The sequence below is a fragment of the Xylaria bambusicola genome, assembly GCF_022495145.1.
Source record: "Xylaria bambusicola strain CBS 139988 unplaced genomic scaffold F5B22scaffold_17, whole genome shotgun sequence".
In the NCBI taxonomy this organism is placed as follows: domain Eukaryota; kingdom Fungi; phylum Ascomycota; class Sordariomycetes; order Xylariales; family Xylariaceae; genus Xylaria; species Xylaria bambusicola.
This window is the reverse complement of record NW_025953570.1, coordinates 258665-278084: the sequence shown is the minus strand read 5'-3', so window position 1 is coordinate 278084 and position 19420 is coordinate 258665. Positions and strand designations below refer to the sequence as shown.

The 19420-nt window shown below is 36.9% G+C and overlaps 6 protein-coding genes across 6 annotated transcripts; 3 read left to right on the top strand and 3 right to left on the bottom strand.

The window, feature by feature from the left end:
• Positions 1–362: 362 nt before the first annotated feature.
• Positions 363–1472, bottom strand: F5B22DRAFT_116387 (uncharacterized protein). Its single transcript, XM_047968848.1, has 2 exons — positions 1215–1472; positions 363–1163 (listed from the first exon to the last, which is right to left on the bottom strand). The coding sequence occupies exon 2, from the start codon at positions 1117–1119 to the stop codon at positions 451–453; it is 669 nt and encodes a 222-aa protein (XP_047831403.1). The 5' UTR covers positions 1120–1163; positions 1215–1472; the 3' UTR covers positions 363–450.
• A 7830-nt stretch (positions 1473–9302) lies between these two features.
• Positions 9303–9739, bottom strand: F5B22DRAFT_116302 (uncharacterized protein). Its single transcript, XM_047968846.1, has one exon. It carries the CDS (start codon positions 9642–9644, stop codon positions 9339–9341), a length of 306 nt encoding a protein of 101 aa, XP_047831402.1. The 5' UTR covers positions 9645–9739; the 3' UTR covers positions 9303–9338.
• Positions 9740–11291: 1552 nt separating this feature from the next.
• Positions 11292–11588, top strand: F5B22DRAFT_645930 (uncharacterized protein; the record flags this gene model as incomplete). Its single annotated transcript, XM_047978662.1, has 2 exons — positions 11292–11394; positions 11455–11588. The coding sequence occupies 2 exons, from the start codon at positions 11292–11294 to the stop codon at positions 11586–11588; spliced, it is 237 nt and encodes a 78-aa protein (XP_047831401.1).
• A 315-nt stretch (positions 11589–11903) lies between these two features.
• Positions 11904–12638, bottom strand: F5B22DRAFT_116311 (uncharacterized protein). The gene is made up of 2 exons (XM_047968847.1): positions 12336–12638; positions 11904–12267 (listed from the first exon to the last, which is right to left on the bottom strand). The coding sequence occupies exons 1-2, from the start codon at positions 12534–12536 to the stop codon at positions 12187–12189; spliced, it is 282 nt and encodes a 93-aa protein (XP_047831400.1). The 5' UTR covers positions 12537–12638; the 3' UTR covers positions 11904–12186.
• An 891-nt stretch (positions 12639–13529) lies between these two features.
• Positions 13530–15775, top strand: F5B22DRAFT_635922 (ABC transporter transmembrane region 2-domain-containing protein; the record flags this gene model as incomplete). The annotated part of the gene is made up of 3 exons (XM_047977213.1): positions 13530–14036; positions 14101–14316; positions 14369–15775. The coding sequence occupies 3 exons, from the start codon at positions 13530–13532 to the stop codon at positions 15773–15775; spliced, it is 2130 nt and encodes a 709-aa protein (XP_047831399.1).
• A 720-nt stretch (positions 15776–16495) lies between these two features.
• F5B22DRAFT_645927 (Apo Saccharopine reductase) lies at positions 16496–19125 on the top strand (the record flags this gene model as incomplete). The annotated part of the gene is made up of 16 exons (XM_047978661.1): positions 16496–16506; positions 16556–16638; positions 16697–16992; positions 17132–17207; positions 17281–17298; positions 17388–17433; positions 17508–17672; positions 17735–17794; positions 17960–17985; positions 18052–18242; positions 18372–18465; positions 18523–18649; positions 18738–18759; positions 18838–18861; positions 18912–19039; positions 19095–19125. 16 exons carry the CDS (start codon positions 16496–16498, stop codon positions 19123–19125), a joined length of 1398 nt encoding a protein of 465 aa, XP_047831398.1.
• Positions 19126–19420: the final 295 nt, after the last annotated feature.

Sequence of the window (19420 nt, the reverse complement as noted above, 5' to 3'; positions counted from 1 at the left end):
AATAACAAACCAATAAAACCTACACCCCTCTAGGTTGGATTATAAAGATAAAATATAAAAAGACTTAATCAATAAGTGTAAAAAGCAAGGCAAAGTGTATTCTCTAGGGTACGTCTGTCGTGTCTATGTGTCCATGTCTGCGTGTCTGTCCGTCTGTGTCGCCCGCGTTGGGGCAATCTGTATCTTTATATACATGAAAGCAACGAAAAGTGAAAGCAGAATATTCGTCGCGTCCGTAATAATCATGCCCCTATTCCTAGCCCTATCACACTAGTTAAAAAATGCATTCGTTAATAACCTACGATAACCTCATACCTTGTAACCCTTAATTTTGGTGCGTTTTTCGATGTATAAAGTATGCAAATGTTGCAGCCAGCTGAAATACCCTGGCAACAGTTGCGTACTGCACGTTTAGAGTGGGCCCTACTGCACATCCAGACCTGTCCTTACTTAATGCACGCGTCGCTTTTTACTTGGTGGTTGTCTTGCGCTTGCGCGCTCCTCCATTTCTGCCTCTACCCATCCCAACCACAACTCAATCTCCTCGTTAGAAGCGTCTTTCAACAAGGCGGTAGTAAATCCTTGAAACTTAGGCCTCTTCTTAGCCTTCTTCTCGGCTTCTTCCTCCTCCATCGTGAGACGTCTGGAGCACCGTTTTCCGGAACCTGAGTAGTAACAACAAGCGCAGGCGCCTTTCATGTACTGCATGTCTCCGGCAATGCAGCCACCCATTGGCCCTGTGCTTCTACAGTTTTGGCATTGTTTACAGGCTTCAGTGCCCTTATTCTCGAGGAACAAATAGCACGCGAAGGCGTATGCATGCTCTGGTGTCCAAAGGTCCCAACTTGCCTTGACCTCTTCCCCTTTAACACGAATGGTTTTGATATTAATAAGTCGGCGAAGGACCTTGTTTTCGTCTAGTAGACGTTGGACATAATTGTGGGCAGATTGTAGTAGCTCATCCACAATCCACAATGTTAGCTCAGCATCGTTTTCGCAGTCCTTTTGATATTTGGGCACAATATTGTTTGCCTTGAGAGCTGTTTCGCCAAATATATACTCATGTAAACGTTCATGTGTTGTTTTATGCGGTCGTTGGGTTTTGGAACTCTCTGCCATCGTGAGGAATAATGGTTGAATATATTCAGGGTTTGTTGGTATTCCTTTCAGCTCCTTAAGCTCTTTGTTAACTAGGCTTGTGAGATAGGAGCTACCTGGTTGCAATATTCTGCAAATAGGGTGTGGGGTATCAATCGGTAGTGGTCTGTCGAAGCTCAAGATGTACGTTTAGGTAATGATAACTGAATGGATTGCCAAAGGATTGTATTGATGTTGTAGAGTAGAAGTTCTAGTCACTGAAGGAATCCACTGTGAGGGTAGGTAATATAGCCACTTCCACCGTACCTGCCAACAGTAAAGGATTCGTGGATAGCGTCATAGGTCAGGTAGCAGCGTTCGGCTTTATAGGAATTTGGACAGGTAGACAGGTAGTGAAGCACTATCGGGAGTGCAGGAAGAATTCTAGTAGCCCTTGATGTTTTTCTACGAAGCTGAATGATATTGGCGAAAGGCTACCTTGATGAATCGGGTCGCGGAGATGAATCCTGGCCTTATAGGAAGCGGCAAACTACGTAGGAATTGAAAGAAGATGTTTAAGGTATGAAAACCTGTGAACCTGAAGATCGCGACCGGTGGTGGATGACATGTCGTGATGCAAGGTACCTGAGCATTCCAAAAGCTGTGAAGTATTCAAGTACGCTTGGTCGACAGCTATCTTACGCAGTGCCTACGCGTGCGCGTTGGTAAGTGGTTATTTCGGTGATGTGGCTGAATTGCCGTTGAGCCCCTATTTTAGTAGGCGTGCAATTGCAAAGCCAGAAAAGAGCCACACTCCCAACAGAGGTTAGTGCGGTTCTGCCTATTGCAGCTGACAGTGAGTCGGTAGCTCGAGATAATTGATATGAATGATCTACATACGAAGTAGTTTACGCGATTACTATGGTCCAGGGCCAGTAAAATCGACCTATGTCAGGTATTCTTTTCGAGCTAGCCTTAGTGCGCCCCATACGAAAGGTATCTCGTCCGCAATTGTGTATCGCGCTTGTACGGAAAAACCCCCTGCACGGCGGGTTTTCAACGCTACACCTAGCGGAAATACCTGTCGTAGGTCAGCTAATAGGGGGGTAGGAGAGTATAGGCCACCTAGGTTGGCCGCACATGTACCCTACGTTGGCCGCACATCCACTCCATTTGAACTAAAGTAGCCACACTATACAAATAGTATATAATTTATATTGTGGGCCAAATCCTAGCAATGTATCTAAGGCCTATAGGTACATTAATTTTATCTAATATATAAAAAGTAAAAAGTGGGCTAAGCCCGGTTATAACCTTCTATAGCTAAATAGTTAACTACTAAAGTATATTTATCGACCGGTTAAAGGGAAGGGGAATACTATATATATTTATTACTACTATTTTTACTTTAAAGACTTTAAACCCTTTAGTTAGGTAAGCCTGACTTATAATATTACTTAATGTTTTTATACTATAGATCGGGGGGGCTGCGTAGCCTTATCAAATGTTAAATGTTAAAGTCAAATCAAAGGGTTCTATAAAATCTTATTATTACCATTTATATATCCGGATAGACGGAAGAACTAACCCATATTAATGTTTATATAGTAGGTTTAAATATAGGTATTTAAGCACTTTAATTAAAGTATCCTAAATTATATAGCGATTATATATAAACGGAAATTATAACTACTATATAACGGAGTAGTAGTTTTAGAATAATGGGGCTAAAATAACCTACCTACTTCTACTTACAGCAGTAATAATATACCTTAAAGCCTAATAGCTTAATAGTTTAAGGTACAACTTTTTATTAAAAGGAGTAAGGTTAATATTAAAAGTATAGGTATTTAATTTTAAATATATATAAAGGTTAAAAAGTATCTTTAAAATTTAATAAAGGTTAATTGGTTAATTAATTAAGGTTGAATAGATATACTATAATATATTAAATAATTAATTAATTAATTAATTAAGGTTAAATAGGTGTATTATAATATATTAAATAATTAATTAATTAATTAATTAATTAATAAAGGTTAAATAGGTATACTATAATATATTAAATAATTAATTAGTTAATTAATCTTAATAAAGGTTAAATAGGTATATTATAATATATTAAATAATTAATTAATTAATTAGTTAAAGTTAAATAGATATATTATAGTATATTAAATAATTAATTAATTAATTAATAAAGGTTAAATAGGTATATTATAGTATATTAAATAATTAGTTAATTAATCAATTTTAATAAAGGTTAAATAGGTGTGCTATAGTATATTAAATAATTAATCAGTTAATTAGTTAAGGTTGAATAGGTGTGCTATAGCATATTAAATAATTAGTTAGTTAATTAATTAAGGTTAAATAGGTGTATTATAGTATATTAAATAATTAGTTAATTAATTAGTTAAGGTTAAACAGGTGTGCTATAATATATTAAATAATTAATTAATTAATTAATTAATTAGTTAATCAATAAAGGTTAAATAGGTATACTATAGTATATTAGATAATTAGTTAGTTAATTAATCAATCAGTTAATTAATAAAGGTTAAATAGGTGTACTATAGTATATTAAATAATCAGTTAATTAATTAATTAAGGTTAAACAGGTATATTATAGCACATTAAATAATTAATCAATTAATTAGTTAATTAATAAAGGTTGAATAGGTGTGCTATAGTATATTAAATAATTAATTAATTAATTAATTAAGGTTAAATAGGTATACTATAGCATATTAAATAATTAATTAATTAATTAGTTAAGGTTAAATAGGTATACTATAATATATTAAATTAAACTTTTAACTATAGTTATAGCAATGCTCCTTTAATAATGCTCCTTGTATAGCTATATTATTAAAATCTTTAAACTATAGGCTAAAAGGCTATCCTTTAAGGATATTATATATTTATAAGCCTTTTTTAACTTTTATATATATTTAAGATCTTATATAAAATAAGGAATTTAGAAAACATTAAGTTAAAATAAAGGGAAAGGGTATAAAAAGGCCTTAAAAGGTAAAGAATTAATATAGCTAATAAATACAATTAAAATAACTTATTATTTTTAAAGAGGTAAAGGGCCTTTTAATATAAAATACTATTTCCAAACTACCCCTTTTTAAAGTAGATAATTATAAGCATTAAATAAAGTATATAATAGTATTAATAATAGACTTTTATAAGGATATAATTACTTTTTAATTAATTAAAAAATTAAACCCTAATTTATAAGAGTTATAATAATTAATATTAAAAGTTATTCATTATTTTTAATAAAAGTAATAATAAAGCTATTAATAATAATATATATATAAGTAATAGTAAAAAGTAAATAACGCATCTCCCACTTGACCTGGCCACCCAATTGACCTGGCCACCCCCCTAGCCCATACAAAAATCGTCGGTGCGCTAATCACGTGATAATTTAATAACTCTACGAATATTAGTCGTATAAAATAATAAAATATACCATTGGATTTGTAATAAAGAGAGCTATTTAACGGTACCCTTTACTAATTTTTACGATTTTTATTCGTGGAGTTATTAAGCAATACGCTAAAGTAAGCGCTAAAATAATCCTTGCTTAGCGCCACTTTAACGTATTGCTTAATATCTCGCTTAATAAATTTTATAGAAAATAGTAAAAAATACGGTTGGATTCCCCTTTAATTAACGGATTTAACGGTACTAATTATTAAATCGTACGATTAATATTCGTAAAGTTATTAAAAATTGAAATAATAGGGTTTTATATAGGCTAAGGGGGTGGCCAGGTCAATTGGGTAGCCAGGTCAAGTGGGAAATGCGTTAGATATTTAATTATATAATATTTTTATTTATAAAGATTATAAAACTATTAATTTAAATTAAATCTATTATAAGGAAGTTATTAATAAATAAACGAAGGTATTAAAAGATAAAAGAAAAAGTAAAAGGAAAAGTAAAAAAAGAAGTAGGAGGAAAAATAGGTAAAAATTTTATAAAGTATATAATAAGTAAAAAGATATTAGGGGCTATTATTATAAAAATATAAAAATAGCTTTATAATAGCTTATAATAGGTATAGCTATATTTAAATTTATTTAAGTTTTAATAGGAATTTATATAAAAACTAAAATAGCTATAAATAATTATAAATATATAAGAAGTAAACTTAAATATTGCTTAATAATTACCTTAATTATTACTTATACTTTGTTTAAGCTTAAACTTTAAAGTATTAATTTTAATATATATTATATATATAAAACTAACTACTATTTTATAAATATTAATAATATAATATATTTATATTTCTATATTAAAAAAATTATACTAATTAATTAACTTTACTTTTCTTTATCTTTAAGCATTTTTTTTATTAAAAATTATATAAAATTTAATTATTAATAAAGGAATAGTAATAAAGCCTTTTTTAAAATACGTATACCCCTTATAGAAGGAATGTTTAAATAATATATAACAGTATATTATTACTTATAGCTATATAATCTGCTTTAAATTAAAAAGAAAGAACTTAAATAATTAAATTTTACAATATAAAATCCTTTATAATAAATCTAGCTATTTTAAGTTTAAGGCTATAATTAAAAGCTAAAGAATTATAACTAAAAAGATAAGCTATATATTTAAAATATATACCTTTTTATAAAATAGCTAATATTACTTATAAATTATTAATAGTAACTATAATTACTTACTATTAAATAACCTAAAAGAATATAAGGCAAACTATATTATAATAAAGAATTATTATTAAGTTATTCATAATAGCATACTTTAAAAACGAAGCGTAAAATATATTTTTAAAGGTATACAAATATTTAACCTAAGCTTCCCTTTAACCCTTAAAAATATTAATAACTACACTAATGCCTTTTAAAAAACAATATAAAAAGTACCTAATAATGCTGCTAACCTCCTTATAATACTTCGAAACCTTTTAAATATATAATATATACTTTTACTATAAGTTAATACTTTTATTAAATTAATATAAACGCTAAAATAGTATTAAAAGATATAGCAATAATATTATTAAATTACTTTTATAAATTCGATATATAAAGTAAATAAATATAATATACCTTTTTTTAAATTAATAGCTTTATAAAAATAGGTATTTATTTTATTATAGCTTATACGCTTCTTTTAAATAAATAAGCTTTTATAATAGCTTAAGCATTAAAATATTATAAAGTTTTATATAAGTATTTCTTTATCCCTTTTATATTAAAAATAATTATTATTAACTTTTTAACCCTTAAAAAGAATATAGTTTTAATAGTTTAGCTTAAATATAAGTAGTAATTATATATATTATATATTATAAAAATAGTTAAAGCTAAAGTTTTTTTAAAATAAAATGGAATATTATTTAAAGGCTATATTACTATTAATATTAAATTGTTACTATTACTTAATAGGATTATTTTAGCCCCTAAAGGGATATTTAAAAAAACTATAATTATATTAAATCTTAACCCTAGCTAATTTTAAAATATTAATAGGAATATTTATTTAAAAGAAAAAATTAAATATATTTAACACTATTATTATAATTATAAGCTTATAATTAATTATACTTTTAATAGCCTTTTAACTTTTTAAAAGTATATAGTATATATTATTAATATAATAAAACTTAAGGAATATTAATAAAACCTTTAAAAGGAGTTTATAAACTAACCTAATATTATTAAATACTTTAAATTAATATATATTCCTTATAAATAATAATAATATTATATATATATTAAGGTAAATAGGAACTTTAAAGCAATTATTATATTTCGATTAGAATTAGCTTATAATAAAATTAAAACTAAGCTTAAAAATTGGTTTATAAGTTTAATTAAACTTATTAAAATTATATATAAGCTAACTTTAAAAAAAAATAGGTTTATAATAAAAAAGCTAGCTATTAATAATAATAAATAAAGCAAATTAAATTTATTTAAAGCTTTTTTCAAAATCTATCATTATATTTTTAAATAAATTGGATAGCTTTTAAAAAGCTTTAAGTATAATATTACCTTATTATTAAAGCTTATTAAAAATAACGGAATATTAAAATAATTAACTATTTAAGCTACTTTATATAATAAAATAGCATACCTTACTAATATTAAATTTAAAGATAAATTAATATAAAGTTTTAAAGTATATAAGGTTATAAGTTTATTATTATTATAAAATATTAAAAGTTAAAGATAAACAATTTTAATACCTATTAATAGCTTTAAAGTTTTATAATATTAATTATTAATCTATTATCCCTTATATATAATTTAAAACTATAAAGAAATTATAACTTAATGCTTAATACCCTTTAAAACTATATAAAAGCTTATTTTAATAATAATACTATACACTTCCAATTAATATATATATAAAATAAAAGCTACCAACAACCTTTTTATAAGAAATTTTTACTTTAAAAAGGTAATGTTATTTACTAACTTTAAATAGTTATAAAGCTTTATAATTTACTTTATTAAAAAATAACTATATATATTATTAAAGATAGTAAAAGTTACTTAAACGTAATAAAAATTAAAAAGGAGGTTAATTAAAGCAGGTTAATCTTATAAATAGCATTAGCTTAAAGGCTAAATAAATATTATATTACGCTTTAATAAAAGGGGAAAAATAGTAAAAATAAAGGTATTTAAAAGTAATAGGATAATTTAAAAGTTTAAAATGCTATAATATATTAAAGGGTTATTTATTAATAATTTAATAGATTTAAAGTATTATAGCATATTAAACTAATAATATTAAAGTACTATAATATATTAAAGGTACCTATTATAATATTATAATAGATTAAAAATTTAAACTTTATTATTAACCTTATTATTGCCCTTTTTTTCCTCCTTTTAAACTAATAATAATAGTAGCAATAGTAGCAATAATAATAATAACAATAATAATAATATTACTACTATTACTACTATTACTACTATTATTATTATTATAAATAACCTATACATTATTTTAATTTTACCGCTACCGCTGCTATTACACCCTTCCTATTACTATATCCTCCACTATTACCTTTAACAATAGCAGCAACAATAATAATAATAGTAATAATAGCAATAATAATAGCAATAATAAAAAAAATATATATTTTATCCTATATTTTAATATATTTTAAAAATAAAATTATTTAATATAATAAAATATATAGCTACTAAAATTATATAAAAGTATATTTCCTATATTTATAAGTATATTTAATACCGTTATAGCCGCCGACACCCTATCGCCCCCTCCTTTATCCCCTTTTTAACCTACCTATTATCTATCCCCTCCAATATAAGGAGGATAATACCCATAGGGGCAAGTTTATACTTCCAGCTAGCACGCCTAACGCTAATTAAAATTTAAAAGCTACTTTACAATAAATCTCAAGTACTACCTTAATATAAAAATACTTATGTTATATAAGCAATAAAAACTTATAAAATATTTATATAAATAACTTTAATAAAACTTATATTAATTATATTTATAACAATTAAAAAAAGGCCTATAATTATAAACTTATATAAAGTTTCCTAATAAAATATAATTAATTAATAATATATTGCTATAGTTATATCCTTTCCTACTCCAGCTTCAACCTTTACCTTTACTTTTACTTTTGCTCCTATTATTGCCGTCGCCTCCGCCTCCACTTTCGCCTTTAGCTTTTTCCCCCTTCCTCCTTATCCTTTTCTTCCTCCTTTTAATATATCTAGTAACCCTTTAAATATATTAAAAATCTATAAACGGTATTGGGCTTTATTAATAACTTAACAAACTAGCGCTAAATAACATTTAAAGAAAGAGTTATACATATTGTACAAAGTCCAGCGGGATATTAGTAATTTTTTATTCCACACCTTCGGGCAAAAAAATAACAATAATAATAACAATAATAATAATAATAATAATAATAATAATAATAATAATAACGCCGTCGTTAATATTTTAAACACTTTAGCCTTATTTTTAAATAATAATAAATAAAAAATTCAGTATTAGTTATATTTCTTTAATAAATTTACTTATATAATTATAAAATACCTTTACTATAATATAAATTACTAACAATTATAAGTATTATAATATTTAAAGTAAAATGCCTTATCTTTATAAAGGTATTATTAATATCCTACAATGTATCTATAAGCTACGGTACATTGCTAGGATTTGGCCTACAGTATAAATTATATGCTATTTGTATGGTATGGCTACTTTAGTTCAAATGGAGTGGATGTGCGGCCAATGTAGTGTGCATGTGCGGCCAACCTAGGTGGCCTGGGAGAGTAATGGACGGCAATTGTCCAGCGAAGGTCTACTTGGGTTACTTTCGGTGTGGATTTAAGTAAGTCGAGACTATGGATATATGAGAAAATCAGGGATTGTTTTAATGACCGAGTCTGACCGAGTTTGGAATATTTTACTCGCTCTAAAGCTAGACAAGGATTATCTAGCACGCAAACCAATGCAACACATAGCATGAATACTAAGATTCGAAATCGTAGTGTTGACATCATAGGCAAATTGATTCAACCACGCTCCTTTCATGGTTTATGTTTCGACATATAGCTACAGTATGTGTGATCGCGGCAGGAAGTAGCCGTAAGTGTAGCCGCGAGTGAGGTAGGCGGGCACCGTTTTCCCCCCCACCCTAAGCGGCACGATATATCCGACGAGTCTCTCGAGAATGAGCAAAGGGTTTTTACTTTATGTATCTGGGTAGGTAAGCTGGGTGCCGCCTTGGCAATCTGCGTCTCTATCTTCCTTGTTATTGGCTTTTGATCGACGATCGCCAGTACAAGCCGAGCGCAAGCTACACGCTAAGCTAGTCGACATGGTAACCATCTCGCCATCATGATTGCAGAGCAGTTTCCACGCTACGCTAGAGGGCATGAACTAATGCAAGCGAAGATAGTGTTGTCTTGTTTTGATGGCAGGCTAGTGTCAGGGTGTCTCGAATAGTAAGAAGACATTACCTAAAGGGGTAAATATAGACCTCGAAAAGAAGCCTGCTCGCTCTTATCGCGGCATGGAAGAGGAGATGACGCATTCCTACCCACCAACGAACCAAACTAACAATATGCCGCTGTCGCGTTTGAGGATGAACGTTGGTTGGGAGATCGTCACGTTACCGGTTCTGGGATAATCCTCCGTACCCTGTTTCAGAGGGGTAACCTTGGCCAGCTTTGCTCGTGACTAGCCTGCCTCTTCTACGCCTAGAGGCACGCCTTGCTCTCGCAGCTGCTCGCGGTGGCACCACACGTTTACTTAAGTACTTAAGACGTACTGCTCCACGATCCACAACACCATCCAATCCTTGGCAGGCTGGTGGCCTCAGAGTGGCCTCGTGTAGAGTAGGGACGGCGTGCAGATAGACACACGGCGAGACCGGCACGGGCCAGAACCTTTAGAACGGCACAGCGCAGGATACGATCCACGCTATCTTGTGCGCTACTATGGACTACTTATACACGTGTGTAGGTAGTCGAGGTAAATCTCTTATCAGTAGCACTTCCCGTACCACATAAAATATCTTGTACATAGTAGTGCGCTATTGGACGATAGCGCTCACGATCTTGCTGGACGGCGTCTTTTTTAGACGGTCTTCTTCTGGCCACGCTCGGAGCTACCCTACTCGACTGGGCTGTTGTTATCTCTAGTGTAGCTCCCAACATTTTGCTGCCCTTTATATATCTGAGGTGACTTGTCCCCCCATCTCGTTTGGCTTTCGTTTTATTTTTAGAGTGGTCTTACCTTGCCTGCGACAACTGCAGACCATGCTGTGCAGATAACACCGCAAACGTACGTCATACCTGGTTTTGACCTGGCGATCCGTTCTTGCAGAGCAGGGGTTCCTATTCCGTCTTTGCCTTGCACATGGCCTTGGGCACTTTATAGTTACGCTTACAGCCATCACCTTGCGCCAACATTCTTGAACAGGCAGGCAGATTTATCGGTTAGAACAAAGCTTTCGTTTATACCTACTTACTTAAGCCCCCCCAACCCTGCTTGGCTCATTCCACGCTACCTCGCCATTGGGTTCCCATTCCCGCCTTACCAAGCTGTCCGTGCATACAGCTGCCATTGGCACTTCGCTAAGTGCCTGCATTGCGATTTGAAGTTCATACACAATAGCATCAAGCTTGATCAAGATCCTGGCCAGAATGAGGTTACGCGACGCCTTCCTCGTTGCGGCTATTCCAAGTGCGACAGCCTTGCAGCAGCGCCTGGTTGCGCACTCGTCTGGAGCTGTTACACCCAGCTTAAGTATGAGCTTGCTTAACGTCACAACAACTACAAGCAAATGAGTAGCTGACAATGGAATAGACGCAACCGATTTTGCCGAGACTATTACCAAAGCTCCACCACCCCTCAACTCAGTCGTGCCCAACAAGCCCGCAGTCGAGGCCTCCATCATGGGGCTAATAGTGTTTTCAGCCGCTGGGCTCGTTTTATTATGACACTTCAACACTGCATAATCTAATTCTCGCATTCCATTGGAGTTAGGCGCATGGCCGAGGCAACTGATGCATGACTGGATGGGAAACCACGATATCAAGAAGGGTGACGGTTTGGGTGACGGCGTTTTGGTGTATATTCTGTGTCTGTTTTTATATACCCGCAACTGCAGCGACCAGCGAGCTAGTTAATTGTGTATTCCAATACTACCCTGTCGAGATTCACGCATCAAGCTTGCGGTTGATGCGACATAACGCAGGTCCTTTACCCCACCGCCGCGTAGTGATAAAACAATTATCAGAATATGTCCCGATGGGTCAATATCTTCATGGCTTGCCTTCCTAGGTTTGGTGGTACCTGTAGTGAGCCACTACAGAGCTATTGTCGCTTCTGCAGGGCAGATACAGGGCCATGTGTGCATCGCACATGGACGGCGACGATGGTATGGCCTTGAGCGCCGACCGAAACCACGATGGAGTCTGCAATAATGTCCCGTGGCACTGGAGAATTCTCTCCTCTTGTAGTGCGCGCCATAGCGCATGAATAGACGCTTCGGTGTTTGTCTCTCTCTTTCACTGTCCGAGAGTCTGTGTAAGGTGTTCACGCGGCGATAGGAACTTGCTGTTGTTGCTGTTCGGTATTTTCTGGCTCAGGATCTTCTGGTGGCCGAGGCAGGTTATCCTAAAGATGACACGTTAATCTAACCGGCAAGTAATCAGAGGTGTGATGGCTCATCAGAATCTACAAACCTGATCAAAGATGACCCGTATCATCAAGCTACAGCTAGGACATACGGCAATATCGGTTGACTCGTCTTGAAGGTCTACGAGCGCAATCTCAAATCGATCACCACATGGACATGGGTAGTGGTAAATCTGGAGTGTCTCGTCGAAGGTCATGTCCTCGATTTCCACCTCATCGTACACTGCGATTTCCTCTTCTTCTGCCATCTTTTAGACCGAAGAGAAATGAATACGGGAAGCGAGCACCCGAAGCGTAATTTAGAGAGAGGTTGAAATCTAGAGAATGACTGTGTCGGCAAGTTCAGGAGTCATCAAACGCCACCCTCGCGAAATTCTTAAAGACCCCGCCATTCTAGGCCATTCAGATGATTCAACCCCGCCACCTCAGGGCCTAAGGAAAGTTTTAGGTACACTATGATAGGCTAGTGTCCCCTGCGTAGACACCTAACCCATGCCCTGTGGCGCTAACAAGATGAACCTTCATAAGAGGCTTCATAAGACTCAGTGCTTACAGTGCCTTAGGTACCTACCCATACCTCCTATATAGGTACCTAAGATACTCTTCTTACAACCTCCCATTCCTTTTGTTTGTATGCTTTATTAACATCTCATATTGAATCTCGAGTCGCCTTGCCTCTTAGCTCAGATTTTCTTAAACTCAGGCTGCGATCTAAGCCATTTGATGTTTATTCCATGCTAACCCATGCACTACTACTGACAGATATTCACATAGTACGGTAGTAGTACTAAGTCTGTATTAACTAACGGGGGCTTCAGTAGGCCATAACAGAGTCGTAGGTACCTAGGTACCTAAAGCGGCTGTAAGTGGTTACGCCTCACATTGACGCACTAACCAGCCACATCTCTTCTTCACATGCTTAAAGACGTCACCCTGCCTAGCTGTCTTGTGCAGGGGCCGGGAGGCTTGCGCCGAGGCCAAATCCGTACTTTGCATGGTGATGATCATGACCTCGGCGCTGTTCCATTACCATCCCGTTTCCCTCTCTTACCCTAGCCATGTAAACCTTCATAGAAGCTCATCGACATAGAATCTTTCAACGCACATTGTTTGGCCATTATTCTCATGGGCTGAGCCCTGTTGTGCATCCAATTAGCCGAGTACGTAATCTTTAAACGTGTTCACAACGCGTCTCTACATGCTGAGCCAAATAGGGAGCGTATTCCCTTCATCCTGCCGCCATGGCGGTGCACTCCAAACCAATTCTGCCCGACCGGTCGATCAAGAGCGTCGTTTCGCAGCTGCTAGAGCTCTATGTTGCAAACCGCACACGCATCTCCCGTGCCGTCTACTTAACACTCCTGCTCGCCCTCGTAAACCGTATCCGTCATGCTATATCTGAGCAAAAGGCCGCCTCTGCTCGCGAAGCAGCGAAAAGAAACTCAGGCACAACATCAAGCGATGCGCAAGACTCAGCAAGTAAGAAGAAGGTTGAGCTAAATCGCGAGTTTTTCCGGTCGCTGTTGAAGTTGCTGAAGATTGTTATACCGGGCGCCGCGAGTAAGGAAGCTAGGCTGCTCTTAAGTCATAGCTTCTTCCTCGTCGTGCGAACTCTTATCAGTCTAAAGGTAGCGGAGATGGATGGCGCAATTGTCAAGGCCCTCGTCAAAGGAAGTGGAAAGGAATTCTTGACGAGGATAGTATGGTGGATGCTGATTGCTATGCCTGCGACCTTCACTAACTCTATGGTTATTATACCCTTTTATACTCTTTTCTTGTATGCAAGTTGCTGACCTCGAACCATCGTTGTAGCTATCATACCATCAGGCCGAACTCTCACTGAAGTACCGAACACGGTTGACTCAATATATTCACGATCAATATCTCTCCAAGCTCACGTTCTATGGCATATCTGCTTTGGATGATCGGATAAAGAACCCCGATCAGGTAATATCGGTAGATGTTGCTAAGTTCTCAAATAGTCTGGCTGAGCTATACAGTAACTTAGCCAAGCCGTTACTAGATATGGTAAGCTTCACGATATACGAGTACACATGTACCCTCAACTAACTATTCTCAGACAATTTATACGTGGTCATTATCTAAGAGCGTTGGTGGCGAGGGTGTGGTTTTCATGTCTCTGCTTGTTCAGCTATCGGCCAACGTCATGCGAGCCCTCACCCCGCCTTTCGGCAAATATGTTGCTGATGAAGCACGACTAGAGGGCGAGTTTCGGTTCCAACACTCCAGGCTCATAGACCACAGTGAAGAGGTAGCCCTCTATCACGGACACGAAGTGGAGAAAGACACACTTGATAAGGGGTATTTTACACTTATCAAGCATGTGAATTATATCCTCCGGCGGCGGTTCTATCACGGTATCATGGAAGATTTTGTGATAAAGTACTTCTGGGGAGCACTAGGTCTCTTGCTCTGTAGTGTACCAGTGTTCTTTAAACTTCCCGGTCAGCTAGGTGACACTATAAGCATGGGTGATCGGACAGAGACCTTCGTCACAAACCGTCGTATGCTGTTGAGTGCATCGGATGCCTTTGGCCGAATCATGTTTTCGTATCGCGAAATAATGGAGCTGGCTGGTTACACGTCTCGTGTAGCATCTCTGTTACAGGTGATGGACGATATACAGGCGGGACATTTCGAGAAGAAGCTTGTATCAAGCTCAGGCACCGAGGAGCACGAGGCTGTGTTAAAAGGTCGCGGCAAAGTGGTTGAGAGCAAGGATATCGAGTTCATCGATGTTCCTATCATCTCGCCCAATGGGGATGTGCTTGTGAAAGCATTGTCCTTCTCTTTGAAACAAGGCGATCATCTTCTGGTCGTCGGTCCCAATGGTTGCGGCAAGTCAAGTCTTTTCCGTATTCTGGGTGGCTTGTGGCCGGTCTATGGTGGTACTGTGTACAAACCACCTTTTACAGACATTTTCTATATACCCCAGAGACCATATCTATCCCGAGGCAGTTTGCGCCAGCAAATCACCTACCCGGATAGCCTGCGTGCTGTACGAGCACGTGGAGTAACCGACGCTCAATTACTTGATATATTGAAGATTCTATCCCTTGAACATCTAGTGGAGCTTTACCCCGAAGGCTGGGACGCTGAAGCCGAATGGCGAGATGTCCTTTCAGGGGGGTTGCAACAACGCGTAGCTATGGCCCGGTTATTCTATCACAAGCCGAGATACGCGATCCTTGACGAGTGTACGAGCAGTGTAACATTAGAGACGGAGAAGATTATGTACGATAATGCGAAGGCGCTGGGCATCACTCTTATGACTGTTAGTCATAGACGGAGTCTTTGGAAATACCACAGCAGAATTCTGCAATTTGATGGACAAGGGAACTATGTCTTCACGAAGCTGGATGCTGAAAAACGGTTACAGCTCGAAGATGAGAAAGAAGATCTGGAGGTGTTACTGAGACAAGTTCCCGAGATTGAGAGGCGAATAGGCGAATTGACAGCCGAATAGGCCACTCGGCGGCGCACTCGTGGCTGTACTTTATTATACCAATCAACGTTACACGATACGCCTTTCTCGTTGAAATTACACTATCGTAAGATTTGAAGAAGCCTACAGGATGCTGCGTACCATACTACTACCCTTAATGATATTGGTTGTTATTGAGGAGGGTGTACAGAAGAATATCTACTTATGGTATTGAACCTGTGCTAACGAGGCCACTGATAAGTGACATTGTTAAGCAGCTTGTCATTTCAACCCGATAACAACTCTGCGACATCCATGCAATGCTGACTTCGGTGCCCTTACTGTATCCTTAGGTATGGTTTCTTCTTTCTTACATACCTACTAGAACAACCGACTATGAGTCTGTGCCTCGATATCCATTCCTCCTGTGTCATCTAGAGACTCGGCGAAAAGGTCTTCCCCGAATTCCAAGCGTCCATGGCATATCGCTTAATGTAATAGCCAGCGGAGACGCGCATGCTGCTTCGGCATACCGATGTTAAGCGGTGCATGATGACTAGATATGATGCCGGGCCGGAGGTACTGGCTCCACTAAAATGTTGTGTAGTTCCGAATTCGGCAACCAGCTCTTTCGAGGTTTGGAGGGGCCCTTATTGTTGAGTCAAAGTACACACACCAGTGACGTTCTATCTTCTATCCTCCTCTACTCTACATCCACTTCCATATAGAATCTCTATTTCGTCTACGATTGAATCAGACATCATGGCGCAAAGGTAATCATACGCAATTGCCAGTTAACAATCTCTACTGACAATTCCCTAGACAGGTTCTTATGCTGGGCGCGGGGTTCGTCACACGGCCTACCCTCGACATTCTCAGTGACGCTGGCATCAAAGTCACCGTTGGTAAGGTCTCCGAACTTATTGCTAATTTTCCTACTACGCCTCTTCTGACTTTTAACAGCTTGCAGAACTCTTAAGAGCGCGCAGGAGCTTTCAAAGGGTGTTAAGAACGCTCATCCCATCTCTCTCGATGTTAACGACGACAAGGCCCTCGATGCCGAGGTAGCAAAGAACGACCTAGTTATATCTCTGATTCCTTACACTTTCCACGCTACCGTCATCAAGAGCGCCATTAGGCAGAAGAAGCACGTTGTCACCACGAGCTATGTCTCGCCTGCCATGATGGAGCTTGATCAGCAATGCAAAGACGCCGGTATAACCGTTATGAACGAGATTGGTGTGGACCCCGGTGTCGATGTAAGCATCCTAAAAACATGTTATCAACATCCCAGCCCCATTCGCCTACGGAAATGGCCTGCTATAATGCATAGTGGCACCCAAGACAACGGCTATTTTTCCCTCGAGAATACGCAGCTAACCGAATGGTCTTAAAAAGCACTTATACGCCATCAAGACCATCTCTGAGGTCCATGAGGCTGGTGGGAAGATTCTATCCTTCCTTTCATACTGCGGTATGTAAAACTTGTGCGACTTTGGAAAAACAAGTGCAATGAAGAATTGGGCTAACATCCTTTGGTATTTTAGGCGGGTTACCGGCCCCTGGTACGTGTCCTTGAGATGAGATGTAGAACACTGGCCCCAAACCCCACTCGAGGTGACGATTTTCTTGTTTGAATGCTAAATATTTTCAGAGGATTCTGGAAACCCCCTTGGGTATAAGTTCAGTTGGTCATCTAGGTACGTCTTATTCCCTAAAGTAGATCGATTTTATGCAGTCTACTGCTTCAGAACCTGCAGCTAATCTATAGCAGGGGTGTTCTCTTGGCCCTGCGAAATGCCGCCAGCTATTACCAAGGAGGAAAGGTCGTCAACGTGGAGGGACCCGCACTGATGGCAGAGGCGAAGCCCTATCCGATATACCCTGGCTTCGCATTTGTTGCGTATCCCAACAGAGACTCTACGCCATACAAGGAGCGGTTGGTGAAGGCCTTCCCAGTCCTTGGATAAGATCACACATCTGACCTAAATATTCGGACAGATACAACATTCCAGAGGCCCAGACTATTGTTCGTGGCACTCTTCGATATGGAGGATTCCCGTAAGTAGCTCTCTGTTACCCTTCATTTCTTCTATTTCTTCTATCTTGGGTGTTAATAATGGGCTGGACACTGCCTTTAACGCTGCCAAAGTCTCATGATGTTGCTCTTCAGACAGCCCTCAAATAATCCCAATTGAAAGGAGACGCTAACACTATCATTTAAAGGGAGTTCATCAAGTTACTGGTCGACTGTAAGCTTACAATCCTTTCGCTCCTCGATAATTTGCGGTTGGGATCATTGCTAAATACCGGTATAGTGGGTTTCTTGAGCGATAACGAGAACAGTGCTCTTAAGGAGCCAATTTCATGGAACGAGGCTACGCAAAAGATCATCGGAGCGTCTGGCAATGGCGAGCAAGATTTAATCTCGGCAGTTGTTTCCAAGGCAAACTTCAAGGATGACCAGCAGCGTGAGCAGCTTCTTGCCGGACTGAAGTGGATCGGATTGGTAAGTCATATTATATTATGTTCATCCTTCCTCTTATAGCACCGGCAATTTCAACGTCACCTTGTTTTCTATGGGCACCTATCATCCATAACCTCGTAAGGGAGTGCAAAAGCTGATATCGTTGTACAGTTTTCCTCAGAAAAGATTGTCCCCAAGGGCAACCCACTCGATACCCTCTGCGCCACTTTAGAACAGAAGATGCAGTATGAGGAACGCGAGCGCGGTAAGTACAGCCTCGGGTACTGAGAATTTTGTAAATATTAACCTCCTATAATTGCAGATATGGTCATGCTTCAGCATAAATTCGAGATTGAGCACAAGGATGGTAGCAGAGAAACACGAACTTCGACGCTATGCGAGTACGGTGCCCCCGTTGGATCAGGAGGCTACTCTGCGATGGCAAAATGGTACGTGAAAGGATATTCAGCCCATGAATAGCCATTCGTCTCTGCCAAATATTATAAACTGAATATATGCTTACTGACCATTTTGTAGTGAGTTCGAAGTTGTTGACTCAGTCAACAAACACCTCTGCTTGATAATACCTAACCCCCAAACTTGGCGATTTTGACTGACGTAATCATCTTAATTACAGTGGTGGGAGTACCTTGTGCTGTTGGTAAGTACCTAATACTGCTGCTCATCACTCCAAGTTATATACATGAACAGATTGCTTATGATTTCTGTACAGCTGTCAAGCAAGTTCTCGACGGTACCATCTCCGATAAGGGCATTCTAGCGCCAATGTCCCCGAAGATCAACAACCCACTAATCAAGGAACTGAAGGAGAAATATGGGTAAGCGCCATATATTCTCATCAACATCGAGACACCTGAGCTAACAAACGTCTAGTATCGAGTGCAAGGAGAAGACAATTGCGTAAAGCAGGGGTGAAAAAGAAATTATAGAATACTTGTGTGTCAGCTCCAGTGCCATGGAAGAGCAAGCTCAATTATATGGTAATTAGAGGTGTTCATTATAGACTGGGCGTCATGTAATTAGACCTCGACTCACAGAAAAGTTATGCATTAAATTTTCTTGCTAGAACGGCTGTTCAGAATAACATTGGAAAGCGATTACTCCATTGACATGTAGTAAAACATATACTTTTAGATTGAATCCTTGCTTTTCAACTTTAAAGATGTTACTATACTTTTTCTTATTATTCATGACGGAGA

What these genes read in the sequence shown, in the direction of transcription:
- F5B22DRAFT_116387 (XM_047968848.1), bottom strand. Translation starts at nt 1,119, where the DNA reads ATGGCAGAGAGTTCCAAAACCCAACGACCGCATAAAACAACACATGAA.
- F5B22DRAFT_116311 (XM_047968847.1), bottom strand. Translation starts at nt 12,536, where the DNA reads ATGGCAGAAGAAGAGGAAATCGCAGTGTACGATGAGGTGGAAATCGAG. An exon ending in TACGGGTCATCTTTGATCAG is followed by an intron (nt 12,268 to 12,335) that starts GTTTGTAGATTC and finishes TGTCATCTTTAG; the next exon opens with GATAACCTGCCTCGGCCACC.
- F5B22DRAFT_116302 (XM_047968846.1), bottom strand. Translation starts at nt 9,644, where the DNA reads ATGATGTCAACACTACGATTTCGAATCTTAGTATTCATGCTATGTGTT.